The 17,362-nt window shown below is 38.3% G+C and overlaps 1 protein-coding gene across 1 annotated transcript; it reads left to right on the top strand.

The window, feature by feature from the left end:
- The first annotated feature begins 12,995 nt into the window (after nucleotides 1–12,995).
- Nucleotides 12,996–16,598, top strand: pou4f2 (POU class 4 homeobox 2). The gene is made up of 3 exons (XM_028460752.1): nucleotides 12,996–13,822; nucleotides 14,154–15,081; nucleotides 15,126–16,598. Coding segments are annotated over exons 1-3 (1,158 nt in total). The 5' UTR covers nucleotides 12,996–13,594; the 3' UTR covers nucleotides 15,128–16,598.
- Nucleotides 16,599–17,362: the final 764 nt, after the last annotated feature.

The following is a 17,362-nucleotide window of genomic DNA, read 5'->3' as shown; positions in this document are numbered from 1 at the left end:
TTCTGGGATTCTGCCAGCACTAGACATCTGGCTACTTTGTTATCATTGGCTGAGCTGCTCCCGGGAGGCCACTCTTGTGACACCAGGCAGAGAGTGTCCTGGCAAGAAGAATTATCAGCACATTTTGAGTGGATTAGAGTTCCAAAGTGGTCTTCAAACCTCTACAGGGGTCTGGTGAGCCGTGCTCTACTGGGGGTTCTTCAGGGCTCTGTTTTGACACCACTGTTGATTTGAAAGGCGGCGATAGTGTGGCTCCCACTGCTGCATCACCGGTTTCAGGCAAGATCTTAGGCAGCAGAAAAGAAGCCCCAATTATGATCTGTCAGATTTAGGAACGAGAAAGAAAAAAAAAATCAAGATTTACCTTCATTAGTGTGGAGAATTTGTATAGCAGGGAGAGATTCATGCCACTTTGGTGTCATGTTTAGTGAAAGTGCTTTAGGTTAAAATACATTTTTAATCATCAAATGCTGTTTTTTTTTTGCATTTTTGATACCTTTGCCTGAATTTGTTGTGGTTTTTTTTATTCTAAGGGGGATAAGCATGACTCTATGCAGGAGATTGTGTCTGACAATCCATCACACTAAACACTTAGAGGTCAAACAAAAGAGTGCTAAGCTAAGCAGTGGCTTAGTAAAGGCTAAAAAAAAGCCCTGATGTGACATTCTGAACCTCATTCATGGAATTGATTGAGGTTTCATGTCTTCTCCCTTTTTTTCTCCTGGCGTTTCCATTTGTGAATACAAAGCTGCGGTGACCCATAAATATTACATGGTGTGGAGATGCAAAGCAGGAATTAATTACTGGGTCGCGTGTGTGTGCGTGCGTACGTGTGGCAGGTCCCTATGGAATAGGGCTAAGACAGCTCTGCATGGGGAGGGTGTGGTCTCCAGCTCTGCTACACACAATGTAGGTGTACTTTATCTGCCATGTATTCACTGGGGTGAGATCTTTGGGAATCGAGCAGGGCAGACTGTCTGTTGAAGATGTCTACTCAAACTCTGGGATTAAATGTTTAAATAGTAGGCACGTTCAATATTAGCTTTTTGTCGCTATCCGACAAGCAGATATTGTCCAACACAAAATTTCCGAAAATCTGATGTTTACCGAAACCCAACCTGTATTGGATCGTGACCCCATTTTGATATCACAAATTTCTGGCGACCCCTAAGCCTTTCTTCTTCTAGAATTACTTCTTGATTATGCTTGTTATACCGTGTAACAAACTCAGATTTTTTAAACTTTATTTTATTTGTTTGTTTTATTTTTCCTCTGTTCTTCTTTTTATACTACATTTTATTTGAACGAGATTTTTTTTAGAGCACGCAAAAGTATAGAATACATTTGTTTAAAATTAGGTGTTGTCTTTTAATTTGAAAAAGATAATAATTGAAATGTTTTTTTAAGTATAATTTTAATCAGTAATTATTTTTGAAGAATTACTAAACAAAATAAACATCACCTGTGCCAAATTACTTAACTTAAACTATGGAAAAAGTACCATGTTCTTGTTTTTTTATATGTTGTCTCAAACAACATCAGATATTGATTTGTCAGTAAATGGTAGAAAACCGATAGCGATGTCAACCGACATCACATTTTATGGCTAATATCAACCGATAAAATCGGTGGGCCGATAAAATTTACATTTGAGTCTATTTTAAAAAAGTGATTGTTTGAAAAAGGATTTTAACAAATTCCTTTTCACTATTCACACTTCAACTTTATCTTAGTTATTTAAAATAATTTTAAAAGGACATTTTCAGCTGATTATCTTTGACCTGGTCAATGTTGTGATGTCTTTACATGGGTTTTAAACACAGTATAACAGCAGGGGTGGACTGGCCATTTGGTATACCGGGCATCGTCCTGGTGGGCCGTCGACCCAAATTGGGCCAGTCCTGTCCGCTACATTTTTTTTTTTTTTTTGTTTTTTTTTTGACGAGCAGATGGCAGACATGGTCAGCGGTGACACATAAGTCGGTCAAGATCTGGAACCCTTTCTATTTAGTTTTGGAGTGATGGTGATCAGCTGCTGTTTGTTTTTGTTTTGTGCCGTCATGTTATTTGGTTAGGGGACATAAATACTGTGTTGTTTTGATGACTGAAGTAAAGCAAAACACAAAACCCTTATGTACACTATATTAGCCTGGGATCAATAAATCTTCTAATCTAGTGCGGTATTATTTGTTGGTGTTGGTTGTGTCAGAACTCCCCCCCGCCACTGTCCAAAAGTGGCAAAAACGTGGCATGAAGAGTGAAAAGTGACTTAAAATGGTCCAAAAGCAGTCAAGAGTGGCCAAAAAAATGGGCGCATAAAGAGGGAACCAGGTGGTATGTGATGGTAAAGGGTAGCTTAAATGGGCAAAATGTGGCAAACAATAGTGAAAAAGGGCAAAAATGTGGAACAAAAAAGGAAAAAAAAAACATAAATTTTGATGAAAAGTGGACAAACAAAATCAAAGAAAGGACAAACATTTGATAAAACTGTCAAAAAGAACTTGCAAAAATGTACAAGAAATAGGGAAAAAAGGATATTTATTGGCAAAAGGTAGCTAAAGTCTGAACAAAGTGTCTGAACTTTTTGAAAAGTGGCAACAATTGGAGAAAGGAAGTTGCAAAATGGCCAAAAGTTTCCCCTTTTAAGGTTTTCAGGGGGAATAATAATTAAAATTAAAGCTGCAAGCAGTGATGAATGGGCCCTCGCAACCACACGCATGTCAGGACGTGGCAGAAATTTTAACGTGTTGAGCTGACCATTTTCAAGGATTATAGCACAAACAAACTTTCCTGCAATGTTCTGTGCAAATATAATGCCCTATGATGGCTACCAAAAGAATATATATATATATATATATTCTTTTTCCCATCCACACTTAACAACTCAAGGTTGACAGGTAGTAACACAGCTCATCATGCAGGTAGTCATATTAACAGTGTTGATGTCAGACTTTTGCAGAAGTTCCACAGTCATGATGTCATAAGTTCCAGCTGAACGTGTTTAGGCCCTCAAAAAATGGGATCACTTTTTTGTAATAATAATAATAATAATAAAAATGAGGTGCCTTACAATAGGGTCCTACGCACCATTATGCTCAAGCCCTACTTTAGACATAAAGAACCACATGTTGAGCATCACTGACTTAATGACAGTTTCTACATGGCGTTCGCTGATAATGGAGTGGGCTGGTCTACACAAAAAACGCCAGGGCGGAATATCCCCATCCACCGCGCCTGTATAACAGTATAACAGTATGACCACCTCATTATTATGCAAATACAGTATCATCAATGGCTACAGCTTATTTGCATAAAGAAATGTAATGCTCAGTGAGCACATGAAACACTCTATTACGCCTTGCATACCAAGTGTTGTGATAACAAACAAAAAAATTCATCATCATCAGGACACTATGAGGTAACAATGACATAGTTACATGAAGATACAAGCAGCAACAGATGAGCAAAAAATACAAAGACAAAGTGAGAGACAAACTGAGATCACTTTTTCCTCTCTGCTTAATATGATGAAGCAGGTGAGGAGGGGCCACTTGACACCTGTCGCCTAACCAGCCAGGCACAATTACCTCCTGGGGGAGGACTGGGGACTTGCTGGGGAGTTACGCGTAGCTCCCAATAAAATAGAGAGCGTTTGAAGATCATTTGTGTTACAATCCCTGTCTTCGCGGCCCTGTCCAACCTCCTGAATGGCTCTCTTTGATCACAACACTGCGTTTTTGTCAATAGTACGGCTGCATCGCATAAATTATAAAGTTATACACAGAAAGTCAGCAGGTAAAACGCCACGCTCAATTTGTGTTAGGGCAGCAGATGGGGCAGCTGATTACAGGTAATGAATGTCATCATCAGACTGCAGTCAATAGTGGCCAACGTCTTCAAGCTAAGGCCAATACCTGTGCAGAGTGATCAACATTGTTTTTTTTAAAAATAAGCATTTCTAATAATTAGGAAATAAATGGTTTGAAGTTAAAAAAAAAATAATAATAATAATATCACAAATACATATTAAGTACTTAGGAACGATATAAATTAGTGTTGATTTATTATGTCCAGCAAGCTTTTTCATTATTTAAATAAATAGGCACTTGGCTATACTAATTTTAAATTATTTACAGTTTTTGATATAGGGTGACATTGATGAGGTAATTGAGATTTAAGGATTGCATACAATAAACTCAACTGACTGCTTGCAGGTAACATCACAAGCCCAACACTTCAATAAAAGAAAACTCTATCAATTGACAACTTGAATTTAGACAAATTTGTTAAAAGAGGCAACATTCACTTTAAAAAAAAAAAGAGTTGATCTTCATGATTAAAAATAAAAACACATCATAATAATCTACCCAACAGGCCTTAGAGTCGACAGTTCATCATTAAACACCACTGAACATTTCCGAGATCTGATACGTCACAGCAGAGCGCGCCTTTTAAGAATTGTGTTTTTGTGCTGGGTTCAGTAGTGAAAAATGATCATTATCGCTGATGAGTCGAAGGCTCAGAATGATGACAGCGTGACAGCGCAGAGCTTTTTCATTTGTCGGATCAGATTGTGACACGCTCCATCACAGGACGGAGGAAATCTTTTCATTTGCGCAGAGGGAAGGAAAGAAGGTCAATTAGCATCTATCATTAGACAACCTGGTGACAAGCCATATATTACTGAGTAGGACAGTCAAACTAATGAGAGACATGGCAGAGATGCTCATCCAGGTTGGACCAAGTTCCCCAATCCTCCCAGTCCATGATTCAGTTGAATGGTACTTGACATATACATTCGTTATATAGGCAACGCTTCTAAAGCGTTACTCCTCCAGTGCCAGAGGTGTAAAGAATACTGATATATCCTACTCAAGTACAAGTACTGTTACTTGATTGAAATTGTACTCAAGTACAAGTACAAGTAAGTCATAAATATACATAATACTCAAGTACAAGTAAACAGTAGCTCAATTAAATAGTACTGAATGTAAAAGTTACAAGTTACTTTCACCGCCCCATGTTTATTTTTAGTAGGGCTGTCACTTTAAAGTGTTAATTGTGATTAATTAATTACAGGAAAATATAGCGGGTTAAAAAAATGAACGCCGTTAATCGATTGTTTTTTTGTTTTTTTTTTGCACCCCAAACAGAACGGAACCTTTCTCATTCTCGCATTCCTAATGTACTCGTAATACTGATGCACCAGCTACAATGGTAGGTACCTGAGGAGAAGTCTTTGTGGGCGTTAATTTTAGATGAAAAAACACACCAGATGGAAAACTCAATCCCAGTTGTGTGCAAATTGTGCAAGAAAAAGTTTGTGGATCAGCAGAGCTTTTCCATCTCAATGCTAAACATGTAGCAGCTAGCACGGACAGCGTGGCCCATACAGTCCACACTGGACAAGATGACAGAGCCAAAATAAATAAGTCCATGAGTGACAAATGAACAAAGTCAGTGGATAAATGATTGAAGTGGACAGTCGACAACTCTGGTAGAGGATGTGGGAGGGGCCACTACTACTACTAGAAGTGAACACTTGATGTTATTTCGGCGCTTTATTATTATATATTATTTGAAAGAGAGAAAAAGTGACAAGTTTGGAGTTCAATAATTGAATTGATCATAAAAGTGTTCTTACTGTTTATGATGTGTTTACTTAAAGCACTTCATATGAACCTGGTGTTTTATTTCACTTGTATTTTCTCTAAAGGTGTCAGCAGCCTTTGGGTCTAGTCTTACATACAGTGGAATGTAAATGGTTCAAGTCTGTTAAAAACAAAAAATAAATGACTTTATAAAGCCACTTCGCTATACATGATAAATGTTTCCATCTGCCACAATAATGTTATTTAAATAAAAATACCTTAAGTTGAGGGTGTTTCTCAGCATTTTTTTTTTGGTGAGATTAAATAAGATATTAATTAAATTAATCACAGAGCATAATTAATTATTTGCACAACATTTATAACTTACTGACAGCACTATTTTTTTAGTAATAAATCTTGCCACAGTTCCCCTGCATACAGTAAACATCTCAAGAGATGAAATCTTGGACAACTGGAACCTAATTTATTTTCCACAATGTCATCTATATAAAACTAAAAGGTTTGTCAAAATGTGCAATTTTAAAAAAAAAAAATTGATTAAAAAATGCTCAGACTAAGTACAGTCACATTTATGAACTCTAAAACAGTCCCAACTAAGAACATATGGATTATGTTCAATATGCCTTCATAAACTGCTGACCTGGAATCAGTGCAGTACTGTGGTTTAAGGTACACATTTTCTTAATAATTTACATAGTAATGATTGGGTGTAGAAATGTAACAATTTACTTCTTTTAAAACGTACTTAAAGCTGCAGTTTGTATGGTTTTTTTTTGGGGTCAAAAATCCATAATCATCTTTGGGCAAATTGTAATCCAAAGTGTTCTGAGTGGACAGTGAATCTATTCTCCTTCTCCTAGCTCTGTAAATGACATTTATAAATCCAGGAGCGTGACAGAGACAGCAGCGGCTGCTGTTCAGGACAGTAACTACTGGGTGATATGTTCACATGTCTCTAAAACACCAGAAAAATCTCCAGTAACACAAGATGAAGTCCCTACATTTGTCACTAGTCTTTATTGAGAAAGACAGAACCACGGGCATCAATGTTGCATTAAATCCAAATCATCCAAGGTAATATGAGAAAATACAATTGATTATTAGAATAAACCTTTTGTTTGTGTTAAAGTGAGGATCAGTTAAATCTGAAACAATACTTTCCCTCAAATCAATGTATACCCATAATGCTTTAAAAATCACAAAGCTTTGTGCTCATACGATTCTTGCCAAAAGCAGCATAGAAGAAAGACTCATTTTATTGTTGGAGACCATCTCTCCTCTTATTCTTGCGAGGCAGGCTTTGTTTGACTGACTGTCAGTTATAAGGTGCCTCCCTTCATATTGATCTGAAGTACCTAAAGGTATGTGACACCATTATGAGACTTGACCTTATCATCAGCTGCCCCGCAGCCTATAGGCAGGCCTGGGTCAGAATCTAATGTGTCTCTCTATAAGGTTTGTACCTGGTTCGTTATAGGGAAATTGTTGGTGGTGGTGGTGGTGGTGGTGTTATTTGTTTTTCTGACCTCCTGCCCTCAGTTGGATTTCACCACCAGGTTAGCTATAAGTTTTGCTGTTGATTGGAATGGAAAAGTTAATCATAGTTTGAAATATTTGGGATAACTGTTGCAAACTTAAGGATATTATTTGCTCTTTGCACCGGCACCCTCCCACGGGCAGTGTACTTTGTCTCAGCGTATTCGTAAAAATGACGTACTGGAATATTATAAGGCAATAGAATGAGTAGAGCATGAGTGTCAAACCCATTCTGGCTCTGGGGCCGCTTGCTGCTCAGTTTGATCTTAATTAGGCTGCACCAAAAGATCCATATTGGATACATAATTTTAAACACATTAGGCTACTTCCTAAAAAGATCTCGAGATGCAAAGTACCTACAGTGTAGTTGCTCATATTTTCTATTCAAAAATAATCTTCTAAGAAATAAACATCAGTTTAGTCTAATCTGAAACTTTAGTCTGTGGTGCTTCGTGGAGCCGATACTACTTTTGCTCCCTCAATTTACATCATAAAAACTACACAATGATTGTAACAAATGCTACAAGTCTCAATTTAAAAAAAAAATTAAAAATAAATCAACGTTTATTGAAATTAACAAATTTGAGGTAGAACAACATTAAGTAAAAAATATTTAACAAATAATAAAAACAGGTGATGTAGACCAAGAACAAGTAAAAAATAGAGTGAGACATCTCATGAAACATTATGAAAGAGAACTGTTCGTCCTTGTCCTGAAAATAGCTTTGACAAAAGTTGGCCTGACTGAAGATATATTTTATTAACAGGATTATTGATTATAAATATATATAATTATAGTATTAAACACAAAAAGAAACCATGAATAATAGTCCATTCCAACACAACTCCAGAACATACATTTTGTTCAAGTTTCTGTTCTAAATTGCATCAACGTTAACAGAAATAAATATTCAAACTAGTAGTAAACTGCTTCTCAAGGTTTTAAAAACCAAACCTCCAGCCAGCTGCTCGTTAAATACAACAGCGACAACAACACGTGGAACCACGGAACATCAGCTAAGTTAAACAAGATGAAAAGATGCTTTGAAAGTTTAAAACTTGTTGTTGGAGATGAAAAGATTCCTTCATGCTCTGCTAGTGGGGGGAGGGGTTCTGCACTCTGCATTCCAGCAACGGAACAACCTGTGGCAGCCGCTCTGTATATAAAGTGGATCGGTGAACGCAGCAGCGTGCATCGGCCGATGCCGATATACGTAAAACATGCAAAAATTGGCCGATGAATCGGTCGATCACTACTATTAACCCCCAAAAATCCAAACTATCAAATATGACAGCTGATTAGCTGTCCCTTGTGAGCTCTCAGAATAAGTATTTGAAACTCATTTGGTGGTAAACTGCATTATGACAACATAAATCAAAGGTTATTTGCAAAGATACATGTTCAATGGATATGAAAAATACTGTTGTTATGACTATATTGACATTTTATTTTAATAACCTTGTATAGTTTTTAAGCACATAACCTTTCAGCCACTTGGCCCATATTCATTTTTTGGAAATTGCCTACACAGGGTTGTTAATACTTTGACAGTATGCAAGCAGGGCAGAAAGTCCCACCCCCAACCAGTAAATTACATCAGTGCTCGTTTTTTATATGCTACACTTTGTAATGTCTATAGAAAAATATGACGTTAGAGAACAAAAGTTGAGAAAAGGCTACAACACAGAACTTCCTATTTGCTCCCAACAACAAATCCAAATACACATAAATTAATTCTTTGTAAAACATTTTTAAAAAAATTAAAAAAAAAAGTTTTATTCTCATTGATGTGTTTGTTGAGCGCCCTCTATAGTACATGAACTTATTAACAGCATCATGAAATTTTAAAATTGGAGCTGACCATAATAAGATACATGTGCAGCTATTTATAGCTATATACGGTAAAGGCCAAAGAAGCCGTTTCCTCTACTATGAGACAATCCTAAAGTTTACTTAAGAATACAGTCCAAGATTGATTGCTTAATGCATCACATAACATTATTTTGACTATTTTTAGATTAGTGATTTTTATTTGCTGTTCAGGAGTCAATTTGTAAGAATATAATGCTTGCTTTTTTTAATGCCCTTACCTTTCCTTGATCACATTTCACTCTCCAACAATTAGGAAAATGCTAGTGTTTATTTGTTATGTCTTTTGCATTTAAACCATGTGGTATTCTCTAGATAATGTCAGAAAAGATGTTTAAAAAAGAAAAATTGCAAAGCACATCAAAGATAATCTATTTTAAACATAACTAATTTTGCACACTAATGCTGTTTACCAGTTTCCTATATAGGATAAAATACTTTAATATACTTTTGGGAGCAAATAATACGTTTAAGTCATTGGAGGGAAACCATCACACGTGTCGACCCAAACCAGTTGAACTAAAATAATCTGTTTTCTGAAACCTCTTTCATAATCTCAAGCAGGAATCTTTGTTTTGTCGGAGTATTAAAGTAAGCGTGTGACATTTAGTAAATCCTTAGGGCTGCCACTTTTTGTTGTTTGCATGCATTTACACAACACGTTAAAGCCAGAATGTTCCTTGAGGAGCCTGTCACATTTTCCAGGTATAAAAAAAACAGATGAATACATAAATAAAGGAGCGCCGTGCGTGGCTGGAAAACTCCCCTGTCTTTGTGTGATTCGCTGTTGCCTTGAGTTAGATCTTGATCTCTTTGTAGACCCTCTCCCAACAAGCATTGACCTCCTGCTCCGACATGTAAAGAGCTCCACCAGATCAGAAAAGGGAGGGGGAAGCTGTGAATAAAGGCATCACCAGTGCAAGCAGCCAAGAGACTTGATCCACTTTACTCCACATTCCTCTCCCTTCTCTCTCTCTCTGTCTCACTCCAGCTCTGTGTTCTGTCTAGGAGCACAGATATACCTTGTTGGCGACACAAAGGAGCGGTTCTGTAATAAAAACAGCTGTCTCTGGTGGTCTGGGTGTAATTGGGATTGTTAACGTGCAGAGCTCCTGGGGGAGACTGAAGAGGAATATGTCTTTGTGTAAAGCACACAGACACCTCTGCAGCACGCCTTGATTTGGATGTAAGTGAGAGTGTGGAGGAAAAGGAAGGGGGAAAAAAAAAAAAGCTAACAAGTCACCTGAGTTGTATCAAACACTAGCTGCATGTGCACCTCGCATTTTATGTTGCCTTTTACTTTTATTTGTACATCGAGCACAGCTTTATTTGTAAGTAGAGTAGACCCTTGAAGTGCTGAAGATCTTTTCTCACGCAGGGTAAAGGTACGAAGAGAAATGTTTATACTCGAGCACAAATATCTAAAATTAGGCATGCACTGCAACAATTTAACTAGGCGTTTCTGGCTATATGCAAACTATGCAATTGCATAGGACCCAATGAACCCCATGAGACCATGGCCTCATCTGAGAAGAAATGAACTTGTCGTTATCTCTAATATGCTTAAAAATAAATGTCTGATTATAATAAACTGCTATCATGAGCTCTGACTAGTCTAAGTCAGTTATTATATCATTTTTCATTTCATTAGCCTTTATTTATAGTCAGGAGAACCACACTGAGATTAATAATCTCTTTTAAAAGTGTGTCCTGGCAGCAGTATATAAATGTCCTGGCAGCAATGATTGACAGGTACCCAGTTAGTGGACCATTTCATGAGTTATGAATCTTTACTTTTTGCAAACTTGAGCTCCCCAGACAGCATCTTCATGCATAGGGCCCTAACAAAGCTAGAAAATGATAGGGAAATGATGCATGGCATTATCTGACAGTAGCATGTTTACTGTGTAAAATAAAACAGCAGTCTTAATATTTTAAAACATTTATCATATAAATATTTAACATTTAGTTTTTTATTTATTTAAAAACGATTACCATATTTAATAATCAGTGCCAGATTGCACTAATATAAATATATATAATTGTTAAAAAATATGATTTTCTACATTTTGAAATTTTAAACTGCATTTGGAGTCTGTAAAATAGTTATTATATGCATTAACAGATTATTTCAAGCTTACCCTGTTAAACATCCTGTTGCTGTTCCTTGAACGCTCTTAAGGTAAGTGAACGCACCGTGAAATGTTTTTTTTTTTTTTTTTTCCAAGTGTAGTTCAAAGTCAATTGCTCGGTTGAATCCGAGGCTGATTTATTTGACTTAGGGTTTACTTTTTTGTGTGTTTCATTTTAGATGAAAATTTCATAGGCCGATTTAGAGGTGGTGAAATATAAATGATTTCTTTAAAGTTTCATCATAAATCAGTCTGTCGGTATATGAGAGCAGACACTGATTGGCCCTTCATGTCTCCTGTGCCTGATCTCCGTGTGTCTGTGGTGGCTTGTTGTCCCACTGGGAGGAGAATGGCTGAGCGGTGGCTGCATGGTGCATGCATGGTGGAGGGGACGTGCACGTTTATGCAGCTGGATCGTCTGTCTGTGTAAAACAGCTGGAGAGCAACAACACTACCATCCGGTTTGTTCCTGCGACGATGGGAACACATTTTTATATGTGCAACGACAGGAAGGGCGTGCGTCTGCTTTACTGCAGTGTAATGCTTTTACATCTGCATTGATGACAAGAAATAGACACTAATAAATAGACACAATTTGACAGATTTTTTTTTTAAAAAAAGCACAAAATCTTTGAAAAAAAATACGATTCAATATAAAATTCTCTGAATGCATGAATCATTTCTTCCAAAACGTGACCATATAAAACACATAAGATGCCCCTTGTTAATTATAACGTGATTAAATGTGTAAATTAGACCACCAATGATGTGCCTTATAATTACAGCAAGAATAAAATTATCGCCCCGTTATGACAAGTGTACAAATGTGCAGTTAAACAGCGCTCGTTATCCTAAGCATCCGCTTTTACTGTCGCCCATGACACGCAGTGAGTCTCTGCGCATATTTAAGTGGACGATACCAAACTGCGCCAAGCTTGGAGTGTACGTTATTTGCCAACATTTTACTTCATTCTATTTTATTTATTTTTTTAAAATAATAGTATTGGTTAATATAATTTAACCACAATAATAAATAACATTTTTTACGCATGTGATTGATTAAAAAAAAATTACTATTATTATTATTATTATTTAGCAAAAATGGGAACAATGTGTAATAATGATGATTAAATTATTATTATTTTTAAATATATATACTGATAGTATGACTATTATATTTCAAATATGAGACATGCGGGCCAGAACTGGTCCACCAGAGGAATTAATCCGGTCCAATGGATGATGTAAATGTTGAGTAAATTAAATAATCATGTGTATTTGTAGTTTGAAAGAACCCATTATTAAATACAGTGTTATTAAAAATTATATTCATCCCCAAACATTTAAACTGAAATAATGAGAATATTTCTTATAACATTATTTTCTGCGAAAAACAATTTTTAAAAAAATAAATAAATAAATACAAATAATTATCATCGTGTTGTTTTGTCCTCTGACCTGAAGTGAGTCAGATGTATACAGTAAAACGAAAATCACAAACTTTTCATTAGACGAGGTGTTGGTGATGAAGTAGAGTCATTTGAAATAAATGCCTTGCTGCAGACTGCCCATGCGCAGAGTCCCCAGCGGCAGCAGAGGTGGTGGCTAATGAAGAATAATAAATCATGAAAGGCTTTTCAGGTGCTGCTCAAAAAGTGTGTGTGAGTGTGTACGTGTGAGAAAGTGAGAGAGAGAGAGAGAGAGAGAGAGAGAGAAAATGAGAAAGCTGTAGAAAAGGAGGGTGTGTGTGTGTGTGTGTGTGTGTGTGTGAGGGGGTAATTGTGTGCGCGTGCGTGTGCGTGTGAGGGAGGCGGAGATAGACTGAGCCTGCCCTTCGCCTCAGAGCAGAGGCAGTTCGAGTCCCCGCAGCATTCACCGTGTGTTGGAGGTACAGTAACACTGTGTCACCACCTTTGGGCTCCGGCTTTCTGCTGCATGTCTCCAGGACGGAACACACAATAGCAGGCGACACGTGAAAAACTTTGCACATTTTTTGGGGGGGGAAATCCTGGAGGAATCTATCTTTGTATTTTTGTTTTGTTTGCGTCGTTAAAGTAGGGTTGTTGTTTTTTTTTTTTTTTTTGTTTTTTTCCTTCTTTTTCGTAAAGAAAAAAAAAATATTATAATAATCCGAGGCAACGCAAATGTAGATAAAAGTCGAAGGAGGTAAAAACGGGCTGTTTTTCTTTTCTTTTCTTTTTTTTAAACCAGTGGCGCTACAGGTGCACAAAGGAAAGAAAACAGTGAGATCTAGAGCAAAATCCTCCACAGCTTCTAAGTCCGATATAAATGTGATTCATTAAGTTTGGACCATCCAGTCACTTTACTCGACAGAGACTTTGAGATTTCCTGCGAAGCAAAGTGGTGCTTGTACTGTAACCCGTCTGAGAGGCGGAGTCTGAACTTATCAAAAGGAAGTTGCCGAGACTCGGACACCAGCAAACATGATGATGATGTCTCTGAACAGCAAGCAGCCTTTCGCTATGGCGCACAGCAGCTTGCCCGAGCCCAAGTACTCATCGTTGCATTCCTCCTCATCCTCCACCCTGACCTCCAACGCTCCATCCTCCTGCTCTTCCTCCCGACACAGCAGCACCATCATCAGCAGCAGCGGCGGCGGCGGTGGTGGAGGCTCGGAGGCGATGCGCAGAGCCTGTCTCCCAACCCCACCGGTACGTATCTGCTCTGCATAATCACTGCTTAAAGGCACATTTTGACAGCCCACTTTTTTTTTTTTTTTTTTGCTTGATGTTTTTTTCATGTCTGCACAGCAAATCACCCAACACCTCCATATTTTTTTCCTCTCCTCTGCTCAACTTATGAATTCAGTGGGCTTTGCCTTTTCGTATTAATTTTTATGACCTGGGATGTTGCATGTGTCTGTTTTGTGTGGGGTTTCTTTTTTTTTTTTCTCTTCTTCACATTCTGGAAATGTTTTAAACCGAGGAGTGGAGCCAGAATTCCCTGCTGACAGTTATGTGTGCATTCTATTTGCAATTGCAGAGCAATATATTCGGGGGCTTGGATGAGAGTTTATTGGCCCGGGCTGAAGCTCTAGCGGCGGTGGATATAGTCTCCCAGACCAAGAGCCACCACCACCCTCCACACCACAGCCCCTTCAAGCCGGACGCAACCTACCACACCATGAACACTCTCCCCTGCACGTCGTCTTCCTCCTCCTCTTCCTCGGTGCCTATCTCCCATCCTTCCTCCCTGGCTCACCATCACCACCATCACCACCACCACCACCACCAGCCGCACCAGGGGCTGGAAGGAGACCTGCTGGACCACATCACCCCGGGACTGGCACTGGGAGCCATGGCAGGGCCGGATGGCTCGGTGGTTTCCACGCCTGCGCACCCTGCCCACATGGCGGGCATGAACCACATGCACCAGGCGGCCATCAACATGGCCCACGTCCACGGGCTTCCGCCACACATGGGCATGAACGACGTGGATGCCGATCCCAGGGACTTGGAAGCGTTCGCCGAGAGGTTTAAGCAGAGACGGATCAAACTCGGGGTTACGCAGGCGGATGTAGGGTCAGCCTTGGCCAGCCTGAAGATACCTGGGGTGGGATCCCTCAGCCAGAGCACCATCTGCCGATTCGAGTCCCTGACGCTGTCCCACAATAACATGATCGCGTTGAAGCCCATCCTGCAAGCGTGGCTGGAGGAAGCGGAGAAATCACACCGAGAGAAACTTAACAAACCCGAGTTGTTCAACGGCGCAGAGAAAAAGAGGAAGCGCACGTCCATAGCCGCGCCAGAGAAGAGATCACTGGAGGCCTATTTTTCCATCCAGCCTCGACCATCGTCGGAGAAAATCGCAGCGATCGCAGAGAAGCTGGACCTGAAAAAGAACGTGGTTCGGGTCTGGTTCTGCAACCAACGGCAGAAACAGAAACGAATGAAATATTCTGCATGCGTCTAAAAAAAAAAAAAAAAAAAAAAAACTAAAACAAACAACAACAAAAAAGCACTACTGCCCTCCAAGAGACTCGGAACTGTATGATTTGTATCATATTTCCTATCCTACACCTTTTTTTCAATCATCGATGACTTTGTGCTTTAAAAGAAAAAGAAAAAAAAAAAAAGATAATTCCTAAAACTGAACAATGTCTGAACAACAACCCTCAGTCACGTCCTTTTTCTCGCTGTGATGTGGAATCAAGTAAAGCATCCTTTGACAGCAAGTAAGACACTGTTTCCACACTTACTATGCTTCAACACCCCATATGACCAACAGGACTCTCTGCTTTATTTCTTATACCATCATTTTTAAATAATGACTAAATAATTTGTGTTACAACAATGACAAAAAAAAAAAAAAAAAGGTATCTTTTTTTATTAAAAGGGGGCAATTTGACTATAAGCACTTGGTTAAAGTTAGAATAAGCTACAGATTTCTCTTATGTTCATGACAATGCAGTCTGACATTTATTCAGGGTTCTTGGGGGGGGGATTGGGGGATTAAGAGGACAACACACTGCTAATATTTAATAACTGCCAAAAAAAAGCTCTGTAAATTAATCATTTATACATCACGCTCTTCATTTTTAGTGTCTGAACGTGCACTTGTTTTGTTACCACATGTAATCCAAAATTGGGAATCTATTTTAGAGATACCCATGCAGGGTTTGGACACATTAGTAGGGTTACTTGTAGGCCTCATGCTTAAATATGAATTTGAAGGGGGAAAAAAAATACATTTTCTCATGTTAAAACATGTGATTTCTCATCGGCTGCACTAAGTTTACAATCCAGCGTGGACTGTGTCTTATGAAGTATTTATTGAGTGAGGTCATGTTTACTTCATTATATATTTATTGGGATTCCCCCCCTCTTCTTCTTCCTCCTCCTCCTTCTCCTTGTTTTGCCTGAGAAAATGAAATTCAGACATCAAGTTAAGCGTGTTGTTCTGGTTTAAAGAGAACCCACGGAGAAATACACTTTAATTGAACAATTTCTAACTTTTGAGATGGTACAATCGAGATATAGGCTATATGAGAAAGTATTCTCTTTTTTTTTTTTTTTTCAATTATTTTATGTATGTTTTCTGCTATTTATTTGTATAAATATACGCGCATCATGATAAAGTCGTTGCTTGTTAAATCACTTTGTTTAAGTAATGTTTTTTTTGTTTTATTTCCTAAAGAGAAAAAGAAACAGCTTCATGGAAGTATTATGCGTGTACAATGTAAATATTTCATCGGAACCAGTCAATGCACATAAATATATTTGTACAGGTTTTTTGCTGTATTGCTGTTTAGCTGAGGTAACTTATTTCTGTAATGTATGTTGTTTTATTTTTATTTTCTCCCTTTGGTTCCCTGGTTAAATATTTCTATGGGTTTATTAAATCCATGTGATAATTTGAATTTTATTTATTTATTTAATTATTGAACTGCAATATGTGTTTCATTAAAGAACAAACTTTAACATTTAATCGGACGTTTTCCATGACTACACCGTGTTAAAGTGGCTCACCCAGACATGTTAATATTCCTTTATTTATTCATCTGTTTATTTATTGATGGGGAGGCGGGAAACGCTTTAGCTGTGGGCTTTTAAAGGACAGCTTGTGAGTAAAGAATCTTCTCTATTTTTTTTCTAAGCAGTTTTGTGAATTTTGGGGTTGATTTAGAGATAACAGGATAGGGGAAAAACAAGATTTGCTGCAGTACTCATCAGCAAGGCACCAAAAATAGGCATCCTATACATTAAAAATGGTAGCAGGAGATCAAGTGATTTTTCATTTTGGAAAAAGGTGATCAGATATTACCATTCTTCTGTTTTCCCACATTTTCCTCCAGGCCTCACCATGCATCAGGCCCTAGTATGTGCACAAGTGTGTGTGTGTGTGTGTGATGTTTAAAGACACACTTGGTTTGCCTATACCGTCTTGCTGCCAGCTTGCGGCTCACTGTTGCCGTACCTGAGAGCAAATGCTAATATTCTATTAGGCTCTAATCAGGAAGTCTGTGGAGAGCTGGATGTGTCCCTGGAGCGCAGACTTGCCAGATGTCAGCCCGCCTGCCAAACCGTGCCCGTCTCTCCATTTATACACACACTCTAACATGCCTGTGTATAATAGTGCGTGTGGTTGCACTGCACGCTTTGAACAGAGACCTTTGGTTGGAAGCTATGGTTAGATATGAAGAGGATCAGTTAGGGCAGCTTTGAGTGCTATGTGTCCAAAGCATGTCTGGC

Source organism: Gouania willdenowi, chromosome 1 (assembly GCF_900634775.1).
Source record: "Gouania willdenowi chromosome 1, fGouWil2.1, whole genome shotgun sequence".
Classification (NCBI taxonomy): Eukaryota; Metazoa; Chordata; class Actinopteri; order Blenniiformes; family Gobiesocidae; genus Gouania; species Gouania willdenowi.
The sequence above is the reverse complement of the archived record's forward strand: the minus strand, read 5'-3'. Positions and strand labels throughout refer to the sequence as shown.